The 26204-nt window shown below is 36.0% G+C and overlaps 1 protein-coding gene across 1 annotated transcript in view; it reads left to right on the top strand.

Annotated features, from left to right (window-relative positions):
• The window catches only part of LOC127946253 (double-stranded RNA-specific editase B2-like), a 188658-nt gene that overhangs the window by 154299 nt on the left and 8155 nt on the right, over positions 1-26204 (top strand). The window contains exons 4-8 of the mRNA XM_052542708.1: positions 4936-5050; positions 14433-14601; positions 16016-16167; positions 17411-17579; positions 25800-25981. Of these exons, the coding sequence (XP_052398668.1) occupies positions 4936-5050; positions 14433-14601; positions 16016-16167; positions 17411-17579; positions 25800-25981 (787 nt within the window). The remainder of the gene's footprint in view (positions 1-4935; positions 5051-14432; positions 14602-16015; positions 16168-17410; positions 17580-25799; positions 25982-26204) is intronic.

Raw genomic sequence — 26204 nt, 5'->3', positions numbered from 1 at the left:
CATACACATTAAGAAACAATTAATGAAGCATTGCAAATTTATTTTCGTTAACCTTGAAATTATATTTAGTTGAGAATATTAAAGTTAGTCATCTTAAGTAACGTTTTACATTTAATCATGTAATTATTCAGCTTATTTAGGCTATCTAATAGGCTACTAATATCCAAAAGATAAAGGAATCATGGTGTTTAAAAAACACCATAAAAAAAACCTCACCTTTCAGTTTACCAACAACTCCACTGACCAGTAGCCACTGCACAATAAACAAATTCAAGTCGGGTCGACACTTTTTGAGGTCTCCTTTAAACATCTCCATTGTGGTCAGTGCTATTTGCAGCCATTTGTTAATTGCATGTGTTGTGATGACTTGCAGCGCGTTTCGTTATATGCATGTGTTGTGAAGGATTTGCAGCGCGTTTCGTTATATGCATGTGTTGTGATGATTTGCAACACTTGTGTTGTCAAACTGATGAAGATGTTTTCTTCACTTGCTGATGTTTTTTTTTTCAATTTGCACGTGTTTTAAGTTGCAGCATGTTGAGCTGTCTCGGCCACCGTAGAGACCAGAATGAACTGTTTACCAAATGCCATTTCAACTACCAAAGTAACCACACAGACACACGCAAAAAAAAAAAAAAACCCACATACAGAGACCACATACAGTAACACCATCCTAGCAACCGCATTACAGCCTCACTGGACACCCTATCAACAATTATATGGCAAATCGAAAATTCTGGATGGTCTTGGCCGTAAATCAAAACTGAAACTGAAAATGCTTTTCAATAATTATTTATTATTTTATTAAATAATATTAAATAATTTTGTAACTTTTTTTAGTCAACTTAATGCATCACACCGTGCAGTAACGACAGCTAGAGGGAGAGTAAAACCTGCATTCTGAACACTGATATTTTTGAACGTTTTTCTCTTTCGGCCAAAAACCAAAAATGCTATTTTCGGCCGAAATTCTGGTGCATCCCTACTAGCAACCACATAGCAGTGCCTGAATAAACACTCAGAACACCCTAACAACTGCATAACAACAAATTGAGATCCATTCAGAGCATCTTAGAGACACATTGCAACAACTTAGCGACCTCATAGAACACCCTAACAACACCACAACATGACAAAACCCACACAGAAGGGTTGACAGGGCACTGTGTACCAATACCCTGTCCACTAACCAGAGCTCTCTAGAAACCACACTGCAGCACATTAAAAACACTTAGTCATGGCCAAAAATATCTGCACCCTTGGTAAGTATGAACAATGAAGGCTGTGAAAATTAATCTGCATTGTTAATCCTTTTGATCTTTTATTTTACAAATTCACAAAAATCTAAACTTTCATTGAAAAATAAGAATTTAAAATTGGGGAAAATATCATTATGAAATAAATGTTTTCCTCGTATACGTTGGACACAATTAATGGCACCCCTAGAAATTCTTATGAGTAAAAGATCTCTGAAGTATATTCCCATTCATATTCACAATTTTGAGCACTCCAGGGTGATTACGAACATGAAATTATCCAGCCATGGCTTTTTGTTCCACAGGAATATAAATATGAGGGAAAACAAATCCCAAATTCCCTTAATCATCCATTACAATGAGAAAAACCAAAGAATATATTTCTGATGTGCAGCAAAAGATAATTGAGCTTCACAAATTAGTGAAGTGCCTTTAAAAAAACAATAAAAGTCAAACAATACCTACATCACCACGTGTTGTTTGGGAGGGTTTCAAAATTATCTTAGCTCGTCCGAAAACAAACTCCAGCATATTCAGTTTTCAGACATGACTGAAACTTCAAATGGGACTGGCTTCTATGGTCAGATGAAACTAAAAAATTAGCTTTTTAGCAGCAAACCCTCGAGATGGGTTTGGGGAGCACAGGGATAAAAAGTACCCCATGTGAATTCTTATAATGGGCCATTTTTGGATCGTCCAACAGTACCAACACGGAGCGGGAATTTCATAATAAGTCTCCCTATTTAAAATTCTTATTATCCAGTGAAAGGTTCGATTTTTGTGAATTTGTTTAATAAAAGATCAAAAGGATTAACCATGCAGATTAATTTTCACAGCCTTCTATGGTTCATTTTTACCAAGGGTGCCGTCATTTTTGGCCACGACTGTAGATCGCCACAAAGCAGCCTGAGCTAACCATCCAGCACACCCTGACAACTCCATAGCAACAAGCTGAGATCCACAGAACATCATAGATACCACATAGCAACAATCTAGCAACCTCCCTGAACAACCTAGCAACATCACAACATGTTAAAAACCACACAGAACACCTTAAAACTGTATACCAGTGCCCTAGCAATTAAACAGGGCTCCTAGCAACTGAATAGCAACATAGCCTAACCTCACAAACACCCTAGAAACAACATAGCAATGCCTGAGTAACCACCTGGAACACCCTAAAAACTGCATAACACTTAGACTCCCTCTATGCAATTGCATAGCAACAAAACAAACAAACAAATGAATAGCAACATGCTGAAAACCACACAGATCACCTAAGAAACTACGTATATAGCAACACCCTGACAACAGTTCAGGTTTTGCAGAAAATGTTGCTGTATTTCCAGTCACCAGAGGTGTATGTTGGATCATGACCGCACATCTCGGCGTCAATCCAACCACAGCTCACGCCTCTGTCTTTGAAGTGTGGAAATGTTTGGCATCCCTCTTATTTCTTTTAATGTCACCAATAAAACATGTTTTATTAAGGTGACATTGGGATCAGTGTTTAATTACCTCTGAGAGGCATTCAAATATGTCTGCTGGCTTGGCAAGCTCAGGCGCTTTACTGTGTGTTACTGCTCGCTAAAGCAACCAAACCTTAGATTAATGATGACACCATTATTTGGTTCATATGTTTAAGGTTAGACCTTATGGGACATTTCCAGAGAGGTTTGTTGGTGTATACAGCGGAATTGTTTACTCACAGATGTTGCTGCGCATTAAACTGCGGACAGAACTATTTGAGCATAAAAAATTGTAGGGCAGTATATGGAAGTACAATCTACAAATGTCTCAAAAACATTTTTTTTTTTTATTGAGGATGCTTAGGAAGATTCACTCAGAATATGAGTATAACATAGCTGTATGTACTTTTAATGTAGCTCAGTGTATTAAGACAATGATATTAAAAGACAAAATACAGTATACAGCTTATGAATGAACAATATTCGTTTTGCATTGTGTTTTTACATAGAAACCCATTATTAAACAAAATAAGAAGTACATTTTACATGTCAATACCTGTGAAGTATCATGGGTATTTTTGGTTTTTTGCTAAATGTCTTTCAAGGTCCACAGACTGGCACGTGCCTGTTTTGTTATGACCGTTCTCCAATCATAACATCAATTGCTACATACTGTGAACATCCTCCATAAATAAGTGCATCTGTTTTTGACCTCTGAGCACTTTGCCTCCACTTCATTTCAGCAGACGTCTGGCCGACCCCTCAGAAGTCATAAATATCATCTGGCACTGTGTGTGTGTGTGTGTACTGTATGAGTATGTGTTTGCCTCCATAAGCCACTAATTGACACAAACCGCAACATAACATCTTCAGTTGTGGATGTGGTGTGAAAAATCCACTCGCACGGGTTCAGGAACAGCTGTATGGGCCGAAGCGGTCTGGTGAATGCAAACACAGGGTCCAGGTTATTTTTCAGCCTGAACCCTGAGCTCAGAGCGATGGACAGATGGTCCGTTTGAGACGCCACCAAACTAGTCAAGCTATTCCATTAGTGAAAGTGTCTCAGATAAACGTCTGACTATGAGAGCGCCTGTGGTCTCTTCTCCTTCCAATTACTCCATTGATGGCCAGTGTTTTGACACTAATTAATTGGGTCACCATGTTGGTGTGAGGGAAAAAAATGCCACGGGCAAAGTCATTGTGTGATCATGGAATAGCAAAGCTGTTCACTGAATTTAATTGATTTGAAATGAAATATGCAAGATATATATGATTTATGGCATGCCAAATTTTTATTGTACAATATCTTGTCTGAATGAAGTTATTTCTAATATTAATGTAACAGTAACATCAACCACACACAGAATAACATATATAATTGTTATTTTATTTTATTACTTAACAGAACATCGATTGTTGCATAATCAAATGCTGAGACATTTTATATATATATATATATATATATATATATACATTTTTTTTTTTTTTTTTTTTTTTTTTTTGATAATACAATTTCATATAATGTGTTATATATTTTTCATGTGTTCTGTGAACTGTGAAAAAGAAATTATGAAAAGGGTGCATGCAAACATTGTAATGAATAAATAGTTTTAATATGTAACAATAATGTAGTAATGTATAATATAAATATATATTATTATATATTAAAATGATGTAAAAATTGATAATATTTAACAGTTTAATAATATTATTACATGCATTAATATAATATCAAAAATGTTAATAATAAATTAATAAAATAATATAATGTAATAGTTTGATGTTCTGATGTGATTTTTATAATGTGATCTTTAAGAGATTTTTAATATATAATATAATATAATATAATATAATATAATAGGTTGATGTGTTATTTAAATTCTGCTTCAGAACAAATTTTTCTCAATGAAAAACCCTGCGTTTAATTTTGTATTTTTTTTAATACATTCACATTGTATGTTTAAGAGATTATGCAATTATATAACATAATATAATATAATAGTTTTTTTGTGCATTCACATTTGAACTTACATCACCTACTGATATAAAAAAAAGTCTACAATATTTGCTGTTATTACTGTAAGTTACTAACCATCATTTTCAGTACTGTATGGTGTGATGATATGGTGCACAAACACCAAAATATCCATATGAACATATATATTTTTAATAAGGCAACAAACTTACCAAGAACCTGTTGTGAATTGCAGGAGTTTGCAGATGCAATATTCCACCTGGTGCGAGAAAAGTACGTGGAGCTGGCCGGCTGCTCCTCACTGCTGCACGCACGTCACAAAGGCCTGGCGGGCATCGTCATGACCAGAGGTATGGCATCATTCAGTCCGCTTATCAATTATTTAACAAGTTCAATAAGGGGAGAGAAAACACCTTTAAGTCTCTGTGTGTCCTCTGAGTGTGGAGCTTTGGATGAAATATTTAGTACTTTATCACCTGTGAAAAGGCAACAGACAAAGATGCACATATATCAGAACGGAGTCAAAGAGCAGATGAAGAATAGACTTAAATGATTTACAAGCACTGACGTCTTGCTTTTTCTTCTTTAAAACAATATTAAAGGTGATGTGTGCAATATTTCCAGATGTTAAAATACTTTGCCTTATGTTCCAGATTGATGTTGAGTTAGTTCTTTTAGTCTTTCAGAGGCTGATTCCCCTGAACGGTGTGAACACTGTGGCTCTGTAAAAACACTGTTATTAGATTCAGCATCCAACCATCCTTGCATGGCAACAGATCACCCTCGGTAGGTGTTTGTCAGGGTGTTGTAGACCGTGTTTTGGGTGGTTGCTTTTATCCCCCAGATGAAAATCACAGTGCTCATTTGATTTTAAGTATTTTTCTCTAATTTCTGTGACAAGTTTTTGTTGTTTAACATTTTTAACATAAAAGGCACAGCTAAGTGTGACATTTATTATAATGGGTTTATCTGAATATCGTTTTAAGTTTACTTCAGTTAAAAGCTGTTAATGTTCTTTAATTGGTAATAAATGATAGATAAAATCAATATGATAAATTCAGTAATTCTTGTAATGTTGAATGGCTATAATTTTATAAATAGAGGAATTTACTTAGTAACAATATATTTAAAATTGAAAATTAAAATACTGTTTTTGCTGTTTTTAGATCTGGAGATTCCGTTTGAAAATGATTTATGATGGCAATTTTTTATGTTTTATGCCATTAATTAGGATTTATTGCATAAATTGTTGCATTTAACTACTTTTTAAATTGCTTTTTTGTTTTTCACCAAATATTTAGAGTTAGGTGTTTATTTACATCAGATTCATTATAGTTATCTAAAACTAAACCTGAAACTAAAATTAAAACAAAGTAAAAATGTTGTTACTTGAAATTAATAAATGCTAACAAAAAAACAAAATCTAAAATCAAATATTTGAAGAAAAAAAAAGCTGACAAACAAACATTTTTTATATATTTTCCTTAACTATATATATATATATATATATATATATATATATATATATATATATATATATATATATATATACATATATATATATATATATAGTTTAGGAAAATATTAAAAAAAAAATGTTTGGTACTAAGACCCCAGTGAAGCAATAGCCTTCTTAAAAATTCAATACAAAAATAATAGTGATACTTGCCCTACCTATATTTATCGGTGTACTGTTGCTAAAATAAACAGTATATCCCAAGATTATGAATGAGCTCAGGTGCCGAGCAGTGACAGGTTGATGTTTCAGTGTTTGTGTAAGACCCAGCTGCAGGCTTTCAGGAGCCATTGCAGGATCAGGATCATGTTTTTATTTTGAAGACCACAGCTCATCAATTTAGACTGGAGTGAGATCTGACCTAATCCCTGTCCTCGCTGCTCGGTCTCGCTCTCTTTCTCTTCTTCCCGCTCTGTCTGCATCACAGTAATAGGGAGCATGTTTATTAAGACTGTTATCTTCAAAGATCCAGACATCGGTGCCCAAGAATTTGTGGCAGGCGAGCAGACACGCAAACTTGACAGAAACACTGGGGGTTCTGTTCACTGCTCTTTGAGCATCTATTGAATCTTTTAGACTGGTTCGGGCACCGGTGGAATATTAATGCAGGTCCAACTTTGAACCGCGGGACTTCGGCAGAGGGAGTCATAACCTGAGCGAGAGTGCTCCTCACAGGACTCTTATTGGATTATTTCATCTGCTAACGTAAAAGAAACAGACACCGCTTGAATCAGATGGTGTGAATAATCTTATTTCAACCAGGCACGGTACGGATGCTGGGAGACAGGGTTTTGAACATCAGATGCACAGTTGAAGGAAAGGGAACCAGATGTGTCTACTTCCATTTAAAGAACAGATGGTTGTGATTAGAGCAATTTGGGAGTGGAAAGAAAAACATTTCCCGTGGTGAAAAAAAAATGCATATTAATCGCAACCAAGGTTCTGATAAGTTTTATTCTCAAAATGAGATCATGTAGTTATGTTTACAACATGTTACTCCCTGGTCATCACTTGCCAATTCATAAATTACAGTGCCTTTCCTAGATAGTCATGCAAATTCAACTTTTACAACTTTAAACTACAACTTTTTTTTTTAAATAAGTGTTTGTGCTGCCTTAAAATTGAGAATTTTATCTTTTTATCTTTTTTTTATTGAAGTTTTGAATACAAGTGATGGCTGTACTCCAAAACAAAGATATTATAATTAATTATAATTAACTATAATTATAATTACCTAAAAGCATTAAAAAACATTTTCCTTACGTGAAATAAATAACTTAAATTGAAATAAAATAAAATGGTGCATTAATCATTTTAATTAAGTTTAAATCAACATAATAAAATAAAAATAAAACTGTGATATTTTAATGTGTTATATATATATACATATATATATATATATATATATATATATATATATATATATATATATATATATATATATATATATATATATATATATATATATATATATAATGAATGACAAATACACACAACAAAGTTATTAAAAGCTTATCTAAAATTTGAATGAAAATGGTGTGGGGGGGGGGGGGTCAGATTCTATATTTGACAATGGTAATACTTATTTAGTGTCTTTTTGTAGATGAAGCTCATTCTCTAGGCATATAATTTGATATAAGCGTGTCATATTTGCACAAATTATCTCTGGAAAATAGTTTGTAATGGTGATGACGTGCACCGTTTTGACCTTATTTTACATTCAAACATTTTATCATGCAAGAGCAACTTGTAAAGGATCAATTCGTGAGCCTCTTTATTCCTAATGGCATGCAGATGACTTGGTAGACGTTGACCTCGGCCATTTGCTTTATCCCTGAAGAAAAATAAGTTTAATGCAAATTCATCAATTTTCATAAATAATCGCTTTCTGAATTTTTTTTTTTTTAAACCTAAATACACGGTGTCCTTTCTAGCCAGTTCAGTATGGCCTTTCCTATACCTCCCAAAGCAGAGGATGCATAAAACCCAATCTAATGATTCCTTATGATCTGATGGCCTCATGAAGGAGCTGATGAACTGAATTATTTCCCTGTTTTGTGAAACCAAACTCATTTAAGAAAGGCGGGGCTAATGATGCTTGTTAAAGTCATATCAGCAGATGGGCTTTCCCCTGACAGACCTCCACCAGAGTGACCCATGTGCTGATGAATACTGTCTTACTGTATCACTGAATACAGCACTTTCAGATGAAGAGGTGCAGTCTGGTGTGGTGACAGCAAAGCGGTGGTAAAGTCTGAGTATCTGTATTTCTGTGTGTTAAATTGTTAGAATCGTGTTGCTTTTTTTATAAATCTAGTTCACAATTTTATGTAGTCTGCTATAAAAACCTCACTGATTTATATTACAAGCGATCAGAATTAAATTTTTGGACATACATAATAGTGACTGCAGTTTTTCTGGATTAAATTGTTGATGCAATTATATATAAAGTCCTGGATGAAGCTGATTTTTCCGCCTTTATTTTATATCATACTACATAAAATACTAATGCATCAAATACGAAGAAGAAGCAAAAAAAAATTTCCACAACTTAAATAGCCTGTCCTTTAATAACTGCATTCTGAATAAAATAATAATAATAATATGCAAACTTTTTTGGAATGTTATTTAACGGTTTAAAAGGTTTAAAAAGAAAAATGGACCCACTTTATATTAACTGGCCTTAACTACTATGTACTTACATTTTAATTAATAATTTAGTACAATGTACTTATTGTGTACATACATGTTTTTACATTGTACTTATATTTTAAAAAAACTACATGTAATTACATCTGTATTTAATTTCTGTAATTACATTTATAATTACACTGTTGACCCATACTTTACACCTTAACCCACCCTTAAACTTACCCATACCTCCAACCCTCTCCCTAACCTTACCCCTATCCCACCTCAATAGCAGCAAAAGTGTTTTACAATATAATATGAACACAATAAGTACATTGTACTTGTGTTTTTATGTAAGTACATAGTAGTAAAAGCCACCTAATATAAAGTGGGACCAAAAAAAAAATATATATATATATTTTCTGACTTAAAATTACAAAATGAAAATGTAAATGTAATCACCATTAGTTCATCCAAGATGTAGATGAGTTTGTTTCCTAATCAGATTTGGAGAATGTAGCATTAGATCACTTGTTCATCAATAAATGCTCTGCAGTGAATGGGTGCCGTCAGAATGAGAGTCCAAACAGCTGATAAAAACACCACAATAATCCACAGCACTCCAGTCCATCAGTTAATGTCTGGTGAATTGAAAAGCTTTATTTTTTAATAAACCAATTCCTGTTTAAGATGTTTTTACCTGTCTAAACTGTCACTTCTGGCCAAAATATAAGTCCATAATCCATAACACTTCCTCCAGTAATGTCAAAAATGTCTTATGCATGGATTTGTTTCTTACAAACTTGCAGCTTTTCGCTTGAAAAGACACTCACTGATGAACTAGAGTGGTGTGGATTATTGTGATGTTTTTATCAGCTGTTTGGACTCTCATTCTGACGGCACCCATTCACTGCAGAGCATTTATTGATTTATTGAAGTGATCCAATGCTACATTCTCCAGATCTTTTTGTGAACTATTTTTAAAGACAATAATTAAAAGCACGTATAGTGTGCTGTGAGTTCCTGTAGTGCACACATTTGCTTTGATACTGTGATGTTCTCTTTCCTGTTCTTTACACAGCGGTCTGCTGCAGGGTAAAGAGAACGGCGGTCATGTTCACATCCAGGGTGTTTGCTTTTGTACCCACCTCACTGGCACGATGGGCTTTCTCAGAGATGTTGATGAGTATTGCTCTTCTAAAAGCAGCAGTGCCCACAGGCCTTATCACCCCTCACACCGAGAGAAGAGCCTTTACAACAAATTCAGAGAGAAAAGACTACGCACTCTCTTTTCTTTCTCTCTGCCATCACCAGATTGATCTAAACTATCATTAAATGGAACAGCATGGAGAGAACAGGCTGGGAGTGGGAGGTGGTTGGGCCTTTTAACTTACTTTTTTTTTCTAAAGTGTTTTTGGCTTTGGGGATTGTTGAATAAAGATGCCTGAACACAAAACCTGGGCACGCCGGGTCCCTGCTGTGCACTGTACCGATGCATGCTGGGATAGATCAGGTAAGGCAGGTGGAGACTGAAGCAGAACCAGCTGGCATTTGTCTTCAGAGGAACATTGGAGATGTTTGAGTTCATATAATAGTGTGTGAAAAGAAGACCATAACTCACCGTGATGGGTTTGTGCTGGGCAGCTGCGTTGCTTTCCTCAAGGATTTATTGTTTTCTGGAGGACCAGGAATCTCTTTTCCCACTCTACATGTTACATGCAACAATAATGCTGCCATTATTGTCAAAAATATATATTTATTTATTAATAATTGATTTATTAGGAATGTGTTCTCACACAAATGTAAATTCTGTCAGAAGGGGGATATTTGGAACAATCTAAATGACACGTTTTTCCTTAAAAACGTCATTGCAATGTGAAAAAAGACAAATAAAGCACACATTTTTATATTTTGTTAATAATAAAATATCATGTAACGTTTTCCTGTGATGCAAAGCTGAATTTTCCAGTCCTCAGTGTCACATGATCATTCAGAAATCAAAGTAATATGCTGATTTGCTGCTCAATAATGTCTGATTGTTATCAGTGTTGAAACTTTTACTTTTATTAATATTTAATTGTATTGTATATTCTGACAAAAAAAAGTTTAAAAGAACAACATTTATTCCTTTATAAATATTTTATAATAGTTTTCTGTCACTTCTGATCAGTTAAATGCATCTTTGCTGAATTAACTTCTTAAAGAATCTGATTACAAGCTTTTGAATTTGCATATATAATAGTAATAATAATAATAATATAATTTGAATTTAGAAAAACAGGAAGTGACATCAAAAAGGCCAATAAGTCTCTTAAAATAGCAGATAATTTAACATGTTGTCATGATAAGACATTGTGGTGCAATGATAAAAAAAATAATAATAATAAATAAATTCACAAAGTACACAAAAATCACGGTTCGGTACGTACCTCGGTGTTAAAGTCATGGTTCGGTTCATTTTTCGGTACAGTAAGAGCAAGAAATGCAAACATTAAACTGCAGGTTGTTTATTACTATAAACTTTTTTTAACAATTTGTTTACACTTTTTTTAAATATATTTTATTAAAAAGTATATAAAATAAAAAAAAACAGGAAATAAAATACTGCTGCAAAGTTCTCCACTAAATAAAATACTCTCAGTCTCAAACCAATATCATATAATAAAATATTATGAAAAAAAAAAAACTATGATTACAGTGCAGTATTATCAATCCCAGCTTGTAGACCTGCTCATATTTTAACAAAATATATAACTTTTCCAAAGTGACCTGCTCCGATTTCGTTATTGCGTTGGACCGATGGGAATTAAGAGCAAAGGTCTGTTTAAATGCCGATGGCAGCTGCGTTTGAATTACAATAGTTTTTTTTCCTAGTTGTAGTGATGTTCACACTCGCGTGATGCCTTTGACACACTGGCATATTGCACCTGTCAAACATAGTCTATTTTGCCGCCAATACTGTTGACGGTGTCCTTTATCAGTAGACTTTATATTTATGCTCAACATGAAGTATAGATTTGTTGTGGTGAAGACAAGCTCCTGGTCTGTCGGCAGTCTCCCTCTATGTCACCTACAGTAGCAGCAGCGCGCCAGCACCGCGTCAGGAACGATTCTGGTGTTTAAAGACACAGAAACGCACGCCATGCAGCCAGTGTATCACCGGCCTTAGAATCAGCTGCAGGGCGGGATTTGCGCCGAACGCAGAGACTTCCGCCACTTAATATGTTCGTTTGGAAACACGAAAATGTATAGGTTCCACTCACAAAATATTGCATTCGGTCATTCGGTACACACGTGCACCGTACTGAAAGCCCTGTACCGAAACGGTCCAGTACAATTACACTTACCGCTACACCCCTAATATATATGGATGCTTTCTTTCTTTTTCTTTCTTTCTTTCTTTTTCATCCCCTAGTGCAACATGAACACTCTGCTAAATTTCTGTCTTTTTTTGTTTGTTTTCCAGAACAAATTAAGACATACGTCCTTGGAATGACATGAGGTTGAATAAATGTTTGACAAAATATCAGTTTATGAATGAAATAACCTTTTAAACTCAGTTTATATGAATACATTTAGAGTTTCACAGTTAGAACGTCCAGTAAACCTCTTTCAATAAGTATGATTGGACTTATGGTTCTTTTTAGACCCAGTCTCTCTTTTTCTGATTCACATTCATCTATTTCTCCTTCTCTCTCTCGGTTCAGCAAGCAGTGAAAGGTGGAAGAATGGATTTCCAAGGCTATGCCTTTAACCCCACCTCAATATTAGTTTTTTATTATTGTTATTGCCAGCGAGCCGTGCTGGTGGCGGTCGGGCCACGGCGTGCAATTCTGTCTGGGCCCCGACTGATAAAAGCTCATATGTTGCCTCTAGCCTGTCCCTCTACATGAGGCAGTGAACACTACATTTTTGAAGCGATGGGGAGATATATATTTTTTTCCAGCACACAGAGCTTTATGCTGAGACATCCACTCGCACGCTTGAGCTGTTGTCAGGGCAGAAATCCCAGAGAAGCCTGTGTGCTCCTGCCGGGGCCGGATCATGGCCGAGCAGCTGTGAGACGTGGCAGGTGGAGGTGCTTTGTGCCGGGGTTGTGGGTTTAATCTTGCTGTGGCTGATGAAAATGTCACAGAAAAGCTTTGTGCACTGATGACCAGCACAGCCACAGTGAGTTAGGAGTTACTCATCCTTGTGTAAAGAACATCAGCAAAGAACAGCTATTATTGTGGACTACAGACGAATTTATAGTTGTATCTGTCTTGATAAAAACCTTGTGCATGCTGCTTTTTTATATATGCCAATTTTTGTATTTTTCTTCCACCAGACATTCTTAACATTTTGTATTACATTATACTTTTTTCACTGATCTCGGTTCCTTTAGCCTTGATGCAAGTATAGAAATGCAGATGTCAAATGCTTGGCCAATATAAATACAGTAAAAAAAAAAAAGTGTGGTACTGTACATAGTTTTAGGAACTGTGCACAAAGAAGAAGTTAAAAGAAAGAAGTCTTTAAATGACCTTAAACACACTTCAACCACTCAAGTAACATTGATCAAGGACAAAGGAGAACAGAATGAGAGGCAGACAGGTGATGAGGATATGAAAAACCAGGAACAGGTGATCTAAATCAACCAAGATTAACTAAACAGGAGCACTCTGAAACTAAACAAAACCAACAGTTTACAATAACTGCTTTCAATTTGAATTTATTTATTTGTTTATATTTGTTTATTTCTGTGATGCAAAGCTGATTTTGAGCGTCATTACTCCAGTCTTCAGTATGAAAAGATCCTTCAGAAATCATACTGATTTGATGCAGAATCTTTATTATTAGAAGTAGTAGTTGTGCTGTTGAATTATTATTTTTTTCTTTAATAAATAAAAGTTTAAAAGAACAGCATTTATTTGAAATGGAAATCCTTGGTAACATTATAAATTTTTTTACTATCACTTTTGATTTGTTTAATGCATCCTGAATTTCTTTAAGTCTCTAGTGCCTGTCATATAATTAATTTTCTCTCAGAAATTGCTTCTTAATTTCAGAAATAATTACAAAGAAATGGCAATCTCATTAAATTATACATTAAGTTAACGTAAAAAGAGTGGCTTTTCCTTGTAAAAATTGCTTCAATCAATTGTATTTTATTTTCAAATGTATTCTTTTATTATTATTATTATTATTTTATATATAGTTTACCTTCAAGACACCTGTACGTAAATGTGACCTCTGTTATGATTGGCTAATGGTTCTTCACATGTTAAATTTAGGACAGCACTAGGCCTGTTCACACCAAGAATGATAATAATAAATATGCTTTAATAATCATTCAAATTCTGGAAGTTTACACCATAACAATCTAAACAGAATCACTTTCAGAACGATTTAATAAAAACATTGACAGCCAACCAGAATCCATCCTTCTGTAACTCACTTGAGCAGTTAAAGTGTCAGATGACAATACTGTAGTGTGCGCTTATAATAAACAGAACATTATCGTGCGTTGGTGTGAACGGGCAAATGTTTGCTGTCGGATCCAATATTCGAAAGCCATCATAAGTGTTTGTGTTTATGCTCATCAGGTCTGGATCTCAGACAGGCCCAAGTGGTGGCGCTATCGACCGGCACTAAATGCATTAATGGAGAGTATATCAGTGACCAGGGTCTGGCGGTCAACGACTGTCACGCTGAAATCACCACCAGACGAGCCCTGCTGCGGTTCCTGTACTCCCAACTAGAGCTACACCTCAGGTAAATGAATGAATAAACCCAACACACACACACACACAATGCAGTAGCTTTCACTGTGTTAATTGCAATATTTTGATGCATGGAGAAGAAACAGCTTTAAAAAAGAATAACTGCATGCAAGAAAAGAGCATGATGTATAGATGCACGAATGAAGTGATTTATTATGATATGCATTACATTTGCCCAAAACACATTAAAGGAATATTCTGGTTGATTAATTAAATTAAGCAGTTTGAACTGAAATGTGTGTGGCAGTGTGTGTACACAACCACTCTATAATTGTCACAATTGTGCAATATATATAATAACATTGTAGCAAAAGCCACATTGTGAGATGTAAAGTCCCAGTTAGAAGATATAAAGTCCCAATAACAAGAAATAGTCATAATTGTTAGATATATAGTCACAATTATTATTATTTTTCTTATTTGGGTCTTACAGTAACTTCCATAGTAAGTGCATTACTGTAAACAAGATATTTGCTCATTTTTTTCACACCGAGTTGAAATTACCTTCTGCTTTAATCAAAGCCATATTCATATTGTATCTGAAAAACTCCCTTAGAGCTTTAAGCAATCAACACATTTTCTCAGAGAAGCACATTTCGCACCCAACAAAGGAGCAGAATGTACGTTCCAAAGGGTTAATTCTTCGTTCTCAGAGAAAGCACATTATCATTTGAGTCTGGTCTGGTGTTGGAGGTATCACTGTGCGGCAGCAAACACTCTAAATGTCTTCCTCGATGAAGCAGATTGCTGCTTAGAAAAGCCTGTAATGTCATATTTGCATATGCGTCTTCCCAGACTGCATTATCTGCCGCTAAATGTGCCCGAGTCTGGAGTTTGGAAGACAAATAATTAAGTCCGGCAAATAAAATAGCACAGCACCTTCCTCAGTAGACTGATCTGGATCCATCCTTGACATCGCAGGTCGTTTGCGTAATTAGCACAGCTTAGGTGGAAATTAGCGATGATGATGTTTGCGTATGTAATGCGTTCCCCGTGCACAGTTCACCTCGTGCACTATTCCTGAACGTCTTTTGTAAGATGCCAAATCGTGCTGATATGTGTAAAAGTCTGCAGGAAACGCCGTGTCCTCCCGACAGCTGACTAGCTACAGATCATCTGGGTTAAAGAATTACAGCTCGCTCTTGTCTCCGACATTTATATTCGCCTTGGTCTGACAGAGTAATGATTTGAGATTGTGTACCGGAGAGAGAAAGAGCGCGGCGAGAGGGGAATGTGACAGTGATGGAGCTAGCCTTGGTCGCGGGGAGGCCAATATTTGTCTCCTTTGTGTCCTCGGCCCATTATTAGCCGGGAATGTGAGCGGCGAACGCTTTCAGACGGGGTTGTTTCTCATGTCTCCCTTCTCTGTTCTCTCTTCCCGCCTGCGGCCTGCGATCACTCTGAAGCAAAAGGAAAGAGGACTGGGAGCAATCGATCTTCGTACGGCACAGAGATTCCTGTTTGAGACTCCGAGAGAACGTCCTCTTCCACATGTACATCAGTACGTCGCCCTGCGGGGACGCCCGCGTCAACTCGCCGTATGAAATCACCTCCGACTGTAAGAGTCTTCACTCGTCTGTATCATCTCTTCTGCTTGCTTCTGTATTCTGTATGTAAAGTGTTCAGATGGTACATACTATATGTGTCAAGTTCTTTGGTTTCTGGAGGATTAAAACTTAATCCAAACTTATTCTGTTTTAAAGGAAAAAAATAAAACAATTTAATGATTATAAATGTCATGTGGGGAAACATTTTCCTTGCACCTTAAATACTTGTGACTGCAGTCTAGTCCAGTTCAGTTATTTGTAGCTTTCAAACTTTGAAACAACATTGAAGCCATACATGTGTGGAACGGGTAAAATATAAATCACACTGAACTAAGTCATATATTCATAAATGGTAGTGAGTTTAAACAGAACCATAATGGTTAAACAAATCATGATTATTAGTATTATTATTTTGTTTTAGCTTTATACATTTTATAATTTTTCGCCATTTATAAGAACTATATTATAACATTAAAGGAATAGATCAATTTCGAGTAGAGGTCACAGTTTATCTCACAGTTCGGACTTAATTTAATAACTTAATTTAACTCAACTACACTAAGTTTGTCAATTCTGTAAAAAAAAATAATAATAATAATAAAAAAAAGAGCCAGATGTGTGAGATTATAAACTCATGATTCTGAGCCGAAGGGAAAGGAGAGAATGACAACTTGAAAAAAAATATAATCTCAATTACGTCTTTATTCTCTTATTCCATTGTCATTTTCTGCCACCAGATAGGCTCCGCCCACAAAAAAACTTCACTGTTTGCAAAAACCAAACTGGTCTATAGTTAGATGAAACTGAGCTCACCCTCAAGCCATCCAAGATATTGAAAGGTTTGTTTGAGATTTGGAGAAATGTAGCATTGCATCATTGTCTCATCAGTGGATGCGCTGCAGTGAATGGGTGCCGTCAGAATGAGAGTCCAAACAACTGATAAAAACATCACAAAAGTTATCCACAGCACTCCAGTCCATAAGTTAATGTCGTGTGAAGCCAAAAGCTGCATATTAGTCAGATGAGTCCTACTATACATTAATATTGCTTTCTCCAGAACAAATAAATAAATGCATAAAAATCGGGGTGAACTATTCATTTAAATTAAATTTATTAAATTTGTATTTATTATTTAATTTTTAATTTAAATGTAACTATTCATTTAAAAAAAAAATTTGATAAAATAATACATTTCATAAATGAATAGATTGAGCATCATGTAAACACTTTTTATATTTTTCGGATTTTCTTCAGTGCACAGCAACAGACACTTGGTAAAGAAGTTTCACAGCCATCTTCGGACAAAGATTGAATCAGGGGAGGGTACGCTGCCCGTGAAGAGCACCGGTCCCGTCCAGACGTGGGACGGAGTCCTTCAAGGAGAACGTCTCATCACCATGTCATGCACAGACAAGATTTCCAGGTCAGTATCAAAACCACGGTTCTTTTGTGTTTTTTTCTCAAGCTCAAGAAAGAGGACTGACTATCCCTGAAGAGTGATTTGTGAAGTGCTGGACGGTTTACTGACTTAAGTTTTACCTTTATCACAGGATTGGTTTTTATGAGGACGAGATAGCGTCGTTTAAATAGGGTGACTTTTATACGCCATTATAAAGGTTGGCATGACATTTGCCTTGAAGAAGGGCGATGTCCAAACCGCTGGTGTTCGGGACTGGGATGATCATAATTATTGTCTTATGACGACACTGTGCTTTGATTGATAATCCTGAAATAATGACCTTCTGTACGGGACACGGCACCGTGGTAATCTGTGTTCTCATGGGCACTCTGTATGCGTTATATATCTAAGACTGCAGATTTGTTTGTGTTTTTAGTAGCAGGGATGTTTTTAAGTTAACTTGAAATCAAAATTGATATTATTTCTAAATTCACATTCATGGATCTAATGTGTATGAATTAGTTAACTTTTTTGAAATGCATACCTGTGTATGTATGTGTGTATATATACAGAAAACTGTGAGAACTGTACAATTAGTAGGGAATATTATTAAGGGAGTAGTTTCATCATTCATTATTTCTGTTTCTCTCCTGAGACGTTTAGTCATATTTTAATGAAGTCTTATTCTACATGATCTTAAGGCCGAGGCATTTGGTCTTGAGAGTGTGATTTAATTCAGTTTCAGACATCATGTCACTTTCTCACTTCTGTCACACTCAGTCCACACCCTGGATGAACATGTGAATCACACACGCACACACACACACACGCACACACACGCACGCATGCACACACACACACACGCACACGCACACACACACACACACACTGTAGCTGGATCTGAGCTGGCTGCCATATTCTTGATTTAATTACCACATCAGCTGGCTCTGTTTGTTTATGTGAGTTTTCAAACCTGAGAAGTGTGATAGTGAATGTTTCTGACACTGTTACAGACATGTAAACAGAAATTAAGTCTACGATGGTTTTAAGGTTAATATGGAGTTTATATTCTCAAAATGTCATTTAGACTAAAATGATTAAAATAAGAAATTGTGTTTTGCATTTGCAAAGTTGGTTTTAGAGCCATTCAGATTTTTTTTTTTTTTATTTGTTCACTTTCTTGCATAATTTTCATGACAATAAGTAGCTACACTATTCCCTTAAATTCAATTTTTTTTTTTACATTTATTTAGTCATTACTAATATTCTCTCTAGTAATTTTCATTAGATTCTCATTATTGCAATACTGTGTTATATATTGATTTATTTATTTAGCCTAAATTAAAGGCAATACAACAAAAACTACCATGCTGTAACTGTATCATGCAGTATTAGTTGTTCAGGGTTTTAATAGTTAAAGGGGGGGTGAAATGCTATTTCATGCATACTGAGTTGTTTTACACTGTTAAAGAGTTGGATTCCCATGCTAAACATGGACAAAGTTTCAAAAATTAAGTTGTACGTTTGAAGGAGTATTTTTGTTCCCAAAATACTCCTTCCGGTTTGTCACAAGTTTCGGAAAGTTTTTTTCGAGTATGGCTCTGTGTGACGTTAGATGGAGCCGAATTTCCTTATATGGGTCCTGACGCACTTCTGCCGGAAGAGTGCACGCTCCTGTATAGCAGAGCACTGAGAGCACAACAGACTTCACTGATCAGAGCGAGAGCGTCGCGAAATGTCACAAAAGAAGTGTGTTTTTGGTTGCCAGGGCAAGACAACCCTGCACAGATTACCAAAGAAAAAACAGCATTAACGGACCAGTGGATGGAGTTTATTTTTACAGAGCATCAACGGAGTTGTGCAAGTGTTTGTGTTTGTTCCCTGCATTTCGAAGATGCTTGTTTTACAAACAAAGCCCAGTTTGATGACGGATTTGGACAGGGTATCATTTATTTCTTAAGAATGATGCAATCCCAACGAAAAGGGTCACGATCGTGTGTTGGAACCGCAGGCGGTGAGTAAAACTGCTTCAAATATCTTTGCCTCCTTGTTAGTGCATCCCCTCCCATGCCAGAGACCCGGGTTCGAGCCCCGCTCGGAGCGAGTCGTTGCTGCTGTTGCTTTCGTTCAGTTTCAGCCTCGGGATCTGATTCTGGATCATAAATATACGCTGAATCTGACTGTAAACCATGGTTTATTTTGGATGATGGTTTTTTCCTCAAGGCAATGTCAGAGCCGTTAAATATGTTTTTCAACGGCTCTGGGTAATGTCACAGCTTCCACATGCTCTCAACGCAAAAGCCTACTCGCGCTCGTGATTCTTTAGCTCCGCCCACACGTCACGCCTCCAGTCGGTCCTGTTTTTCCTGGAAAAATCGGTACAGACTATCTTTCTCTTATGAATATAATAAAACTAAAGACTTTTTGGAGTTATGAAGGATGCAGTACTACTCTATAGGTACTCAAGATTAACATGATATTGAGTGAAAACGAGCATTTCACCCCCCCCCCCCCTTTAACTGTTACATTGCAGGTTTTTTTTTTTTTTTTTTTTTATAAATGTAACATTTAAAAAAATATATTTTTTATATGCAGTATTTAATTTCTTCTTCCTTTTTTGCAGTGTAATCTGCATGTTTTTTTTTCTGCTTCACAATAGTATGAATGCTTCTCGGAGCATAGCAACAGTATCTAAGAGGGTGTGGCTTAGCAGATACTCAGTTCAATAACTAAAGGGCTTTTTTTTTTTTTTTAGCAAGCTGCTCTTTATTTGCTTTCCCCTACCAACCAGGAGCATTTTACACATTTATAACAGACAGAAAACTCATGTTTCAATTCCTACCAGTATCTTTTCAAGCATGAAATCACCCAGCCCTGCATGTGATGTGTGTATGTTAGGCTGGACACAGCGACACAGAGTCACACTGAGGTGAAGCGCTCTCCCCTGAGCCATTCATTTGACCAATCAGACTGCATCGGCCAGGACCACATGGGTCTGATTCTATCTCGCTAGGTCATCGTGCAGGGTTAAAATAATTACTTACAAAAATAACAAAAAAACACACAGAAAAAGACCAAATAGAGCATCCAGAGTGTTCCACTCCTTTTCCATTTTATATCCCATTGAGTTATCCTGCTCTTTTGTTGAGCCCACAACTCAGAAGGGCTGTTGATCAAGGTCACCATCAAGAGCAGGCTGGAAAAGAGGTTTAGAGTCCTTACAGTCCCTCATAGACCAACTCCATTCATCTGCACTGCCCTCAACCAGCTCGCCCTGTTTTTCATCCTTAGTCACACTCTTGTTTTTCATCCCTTCATCATTTCCCTGACCTCACATCATTATCCTCCGTCTCACCCTCCCGCGCTCCTCCGCTGCCACAGGAAACCTATTCTGTGATAATGGGACCTCACTGCAATTACATTGCAAAAAATCATTTTCTTGAATCTGTATTTTGCATTCATCTTTTATGTTACTTTTACATTATTATGTTTATATATATATATATATATATATATATATATATATATATATATATATATATAAAAATCTGTATTTTGCTTCCAGCAAATAAATATATTTATTTTTATACACAGACACACACACACACAGATGGGTAGTAACTAAATATTACACGTCGTCTGAATTACTTCATTCAAAAACGCCCTCACCAGCCATGATTTAAAATGCTGTGTAACATACTGTAAATATTGTGTCAACTTATTTTTGGGAGTAAGGTGAACAGCAATGAATATATGGACACTGAAATGCTTGCACTTGTAGCAAATGTAGCACTGCAAGTTATCGTTGGAGACTCTTAATCCTCCTTTTCTTTCTTTTAATAACTTGTCCCTTTTGAAACCTGCGAGACACAACAACATGTCATCTCACAGCTCGGATCACATCGTCCACCATCCTCCTCCGTTATTCACACAATAGCAATACATTATTCATAATATATTGATTCTCCCGCATTCCACTGTTTCATCTTTCAAATGTTCCTTTCTAAAATAGCCTACTACTAATTTTCATGAAGTCTTCCAGTTTTAAGAGCAGTCATTAGTGAGATGTCTGCACTAGATTTACAATCATTGTGTCAGGTTCATTTCAGAAGTGTTTCAACATTGCATCAACTACTGATGAACATACATTTTTATTTGCATTATCACTCAGTATATATATAGCAATGTATTACTATGTCTTCTGAAGGCTTTTGTCTTCTAAACACATTAAAATGCACAAATTCACATTATTTATTATTTACATACACTACATATATTTCTTTTCATCTGAACGACTATAATCTAATATAATAATTAAGTATCACACTTGCATGTTCACAGTTCTCTGAGGTTGGTTAATGTTCACATGACATGCAGACAAACAAAATAAAATGCTTACCAAAAAAAAAAGTATCTTTTATTAGATTTCATTTGAAAATTGTTATTTTAAAACTATTCTTTTTCATTTTCCATTTTTATGATTTTATTAATTATTAGCTTTTCGTTAAACTCACTGCAGTTCATTTACAAACCCCGGTTTGGGAAACCTTGACGTAATGTAAAGTTTAATGCACTTCATGCTGTTGATAACAATGAATGGAATATATTTTCTGCAAATATTTTTTGCATTTTTATATGAATATGGAAGAAGAATATCCTATTTAAATCAATGTGATAAATGAGTTAGGTCAAAAGGAATAAAAAGGTAGTCTTATTATAATACCTAAAATGTGTAATGTAATGGATTGTTAATAACTAAAATTTTTGGCATGTCATTTGGAATCAATAACGTACTACATTTAGTAAGTAATACCCTAAATATTAGAAATATGGAGAATATAAAATAAACTAGTAACACTTTACAATAACATCCCAGCAGTAATCATTAATTACTGCATTAATGTGCAGTGTGCAATTTCTTTGTTACAGTATTTATTAATCTTTATTATCATTAATTCATAAAAATACAACCATTCATTGTAAGTTCATGATAAAATTAACAGATATAGCTTTTGATTTTAATAATATATTGCTGATTTAAGTAAATGCTGATTAAATAAATGCTTTAAAAATGTTTTTCGTTCTTACAAACACGATTCCAAAAAAGTTGGGACACTGTACAAACTGTGAGTAAAAAAGGAATGGAATAATTTACAAATCTTATAAACTTATAAAAAATATTTTATTCACTATAGAATATAGATAAAATATCAAATGTTGAAATGTCATGCCAAATATTGGCTCATTTTGGAGCTCATCATGAGAGCTGCACATTCCAAAAAAGTTGGGATCGGTAGCAATAAGAAGTCGGAAAAGTTAAGTGAACAGCTGGAGGACCAATTTGGCAACATGATTGGGTATAAAAAGAGCCTCTCAGTGTCTCTCAGAAGTCAAGATGGGCAGAGGATCACCAATTCCCCCAATGCTGCAGCAAAAAATAGTGGGGCAATGTCAGAAAGGAGTTTCTCAGAGAACAGTTGCAAAGAGTTTGAAGTTATCATCATCTACAGTGCATAATATCATCCAAAGATTCAGAGAATCTGGAACAATCTCTGTGCGTAGGGTCCAGGGACGGAAAACCATACTGGATGCCCATGAGCTTCGGCCTTTAGACGGCACTGCATCACATACAGGAATGATAGTGTAATTATGGAAATCGCTACATGGGCTCAGAAATACTTCCAGAAAACATTGTCTGTGAACACAATCCACCGTGCCATTTGCCATTGCCGACTAAAGCTCTATAGGTAAAAAAAAGAAGCCATATCTAGACATGATCCAGAAGCGCATGTGTTTCTCTGGGCCAAGGCTCATTTAAAATGGACTGTGGCAAAGTGGAAAACTGTTCTGTGGTCAGAAGAATCAAAATTTGAAGATCTTTTTGGAAAACTGACACCATTTCATCCGGACTAAAGAGGACAAGGACAAGCCAAGTTGTTATCAGCGCTCAGTTCAGAAGCCTGTATCTCTAATGGTTTGGGGTTGCATGAGTGTGTGGCATGGGCAGCTTACACATCTGGAAAGATGAGCACCATCAATGCTGAAAGGTATATCCAAGTTCTAGAACAACATATGCTCCCATCCAGACGTCGTCTCTTTCAGGGAAGACCTTGCATTTTCCAACATGACAATGCCAGACCACATACTGCATCAATTACAATATCATGGCTGTGTAGAAGAAGGATCCAGGTACTGAAATGACCAACCTGCAGTCCAGATCTTTCACCCATAGAAAACATTTGGTGCATCATAAAGAGGAAGATGTGACAAAGAAGACCTAAGACAGTTGAGCAACTAGAAGACTGTATTAGACAAGAATGGGGCAACATTCCTATTCCTAAACTTGAGACACTTGTCTCCTCAGTCCCCAGACGTTTGCAGTCTGTTATAAAAAGAAGAGGGGATGCCACACAGTGGTTAATATGGCCTTGTCCCAACTTTTTTGAGATTTGATATGTCAGCTATGTTGTATTCTGAATAAAATATTGACATTTGAAAATTCCACATCATTGCATTGTTTTTATTCACAATTGGTACAGTGTCCCAACTTTTTTGGAATCTGGTTTGTAGTTCATGTTAACTAAAGGAGTTAATTATTGTTAAGAAATTGACTTATTGTAAAATGTTACCAATTTAATGAATAAACAAATAAGATACTTAGCAGAAAAATGAAAATAGAATATAATTATAAAATAGAATATAATGATATATATTAAACAATACAATAAAATATTGCATAAAATGATGACGAGGTATTGGTCATAATTTACGTATAATAATGGTTTTTAAGTTGAGGCGGCATTATTCCCCCGGTTTATTTCGGAGCCTGGACCTGATACAGGGAGCTTCCTACTTCTGCGGAGTTATGATAGATAGGTGTTGTTATTGTTCGACAGTAAGGGATGCCGAGCTGATTGAGTGGAGTGGATGTTTAATTAAGTTGATGAGTGCTATAATTGAAGCCATAAATGCCAAGCCTGTGAATATGATCCGTCATATTCTATTTGAGTTTTATGTAGATGAACACATTATTTTAATGGCCTGCCGTTTTACAGCACTGGAGGGGGGGCTGGGAAAGGGGGGGGGGGGGGGTTGCCCCGTTACGTTTCTACAGCAGCCAGATGGCTGTTCTTGGAAGAGAATTAAAAGATGTTTCTAATTCACAGTGTTGCCTCTTGGGTAAATTAATATTGCAAGGCCAAATCGCTTCTGTTTTGGTAGAATCTGAGAGAGGAAGAGAGAGAATAAAAACTAATTTTGTCTGGATAAGCAGGAGATTCCACAAGCAGATTGTTGTTCGGGTAAATGGATCCATATTTGAGACACTGGGCGGCAGCTCTTGAAGAGCAGTCTGTTAATTGACTGCTTGGGAAAGCAAAAACTATAATGGCTTATTAGTCACGAACAGGGATGTACAGAGAGAGAGAGAGAAGAGAGAGGTACCTGCAATCATTACCAGCATGATAAAGAGACATTAATTAAGCAAAAGAACAATGATGTAAACATTAGCAGATACATTTTTGTAAATGATTGCGCTTTTCGTAAATACGTTAGCTTATGGTCTAAGGTCAAAAACAAAACATTTATTCTGTCTGGGGAAATTTTACATTTAGAATTTAGCCTGAGATCAAATGCAATATCTATCTGTTTGTCCATCTTAACTTTTAAAACATATTGTCTCTGGACCATTCACAGGCCATCTGAAAAAAAAAAATTTGACTGAAATCACAAGCTTCAATCTGATTGGCTGTCTTAACGTGATTACAGGGTCCCCATTGGTTGCGAGAATCGCGTCAATACAAACAGCACTTTTGAAGATGTAGTCGCTATAAATCACAAATTTATGTAGCCATATGTGGCTGTGGATCAAAAGGAGTCTTCCTGTTCAGAGGTTGGGTCACATTTACAAATATTTTTATTTGCACACGGTTTGCAAATGTTTGCAGGAAAAATGAAGTCATTTTCATAGGAATCTAGGAATTTAGCGTAAGGGTGAAAGATACTGTAGATTTCATCATGCTGACCAACAGAAATCTGTGAGATTAACACACAAAGCTGCGATTTACTCATCGCCACACAACTGAAAATAGACAGTGGACCTTTCTTTGCCTATGAAATTTTGCTAATGTGACCAAACCTTAAATTGTCTGTTCATGGACAGAATATTGGCAACTACACTTCAAGCCATATTCATAAGTCTGGGACAAGACTACACCTTTCCTAACCCCTCTGCACTCTCTACAGGTGGAATGTGCTCGGGCTGCAGGGGGCGCTACTCAGTCATTTTGTGGAGCCAGTGTATCTGTACAGCCTGACGGTGGGCAGCTTGAGACACACGGGTCACTTCTCCAGGATGATGAACCACAGGCTAGAGAGAGTCGGACCTCTGCCCACCTGCTACTACCGTAACCAGCCTTTTCTTAGCGGTATTTTCTTTAAACCTTTCCTTTATTTATTTCCTAAATGTGGAATCTGAATGGTAGTATATTTAACAGCAATGCTTTGTTTGGTCAGTTGGCATAACAAAATTTGAAGGTCCCTGCTGACCTATGGATCCCTGTACAGCAGGGTACCAGTGTAACTGGTATCACTCACACCTCTCCGAGTGGGATTGAAACCATCATCAACCAGCATGGGAGGCTAAAGAGG

The sequence above is a fragment of the Carassius gibelio genome, chromosome A24 (assembly GCF_023724105.1).
Source record: "Carassius gibelio isolate Cgi1373 ecotype wild population from Czech Republic chromosome A24, carGib1.2-hapl.c, whole genome shotgun sequence".
Lineage (NCBI taxonomy): Eukaryota > Metazoa > Chordata > Actinopteri > Cypriniformes > Cyprinidae > Carassius > Carassius gibelio.
The sequence above is the reverse complement of the archived record's forward strand: the minus strand, read 5'-3'. Positions and strand labels throughout refer to the sequence as shown.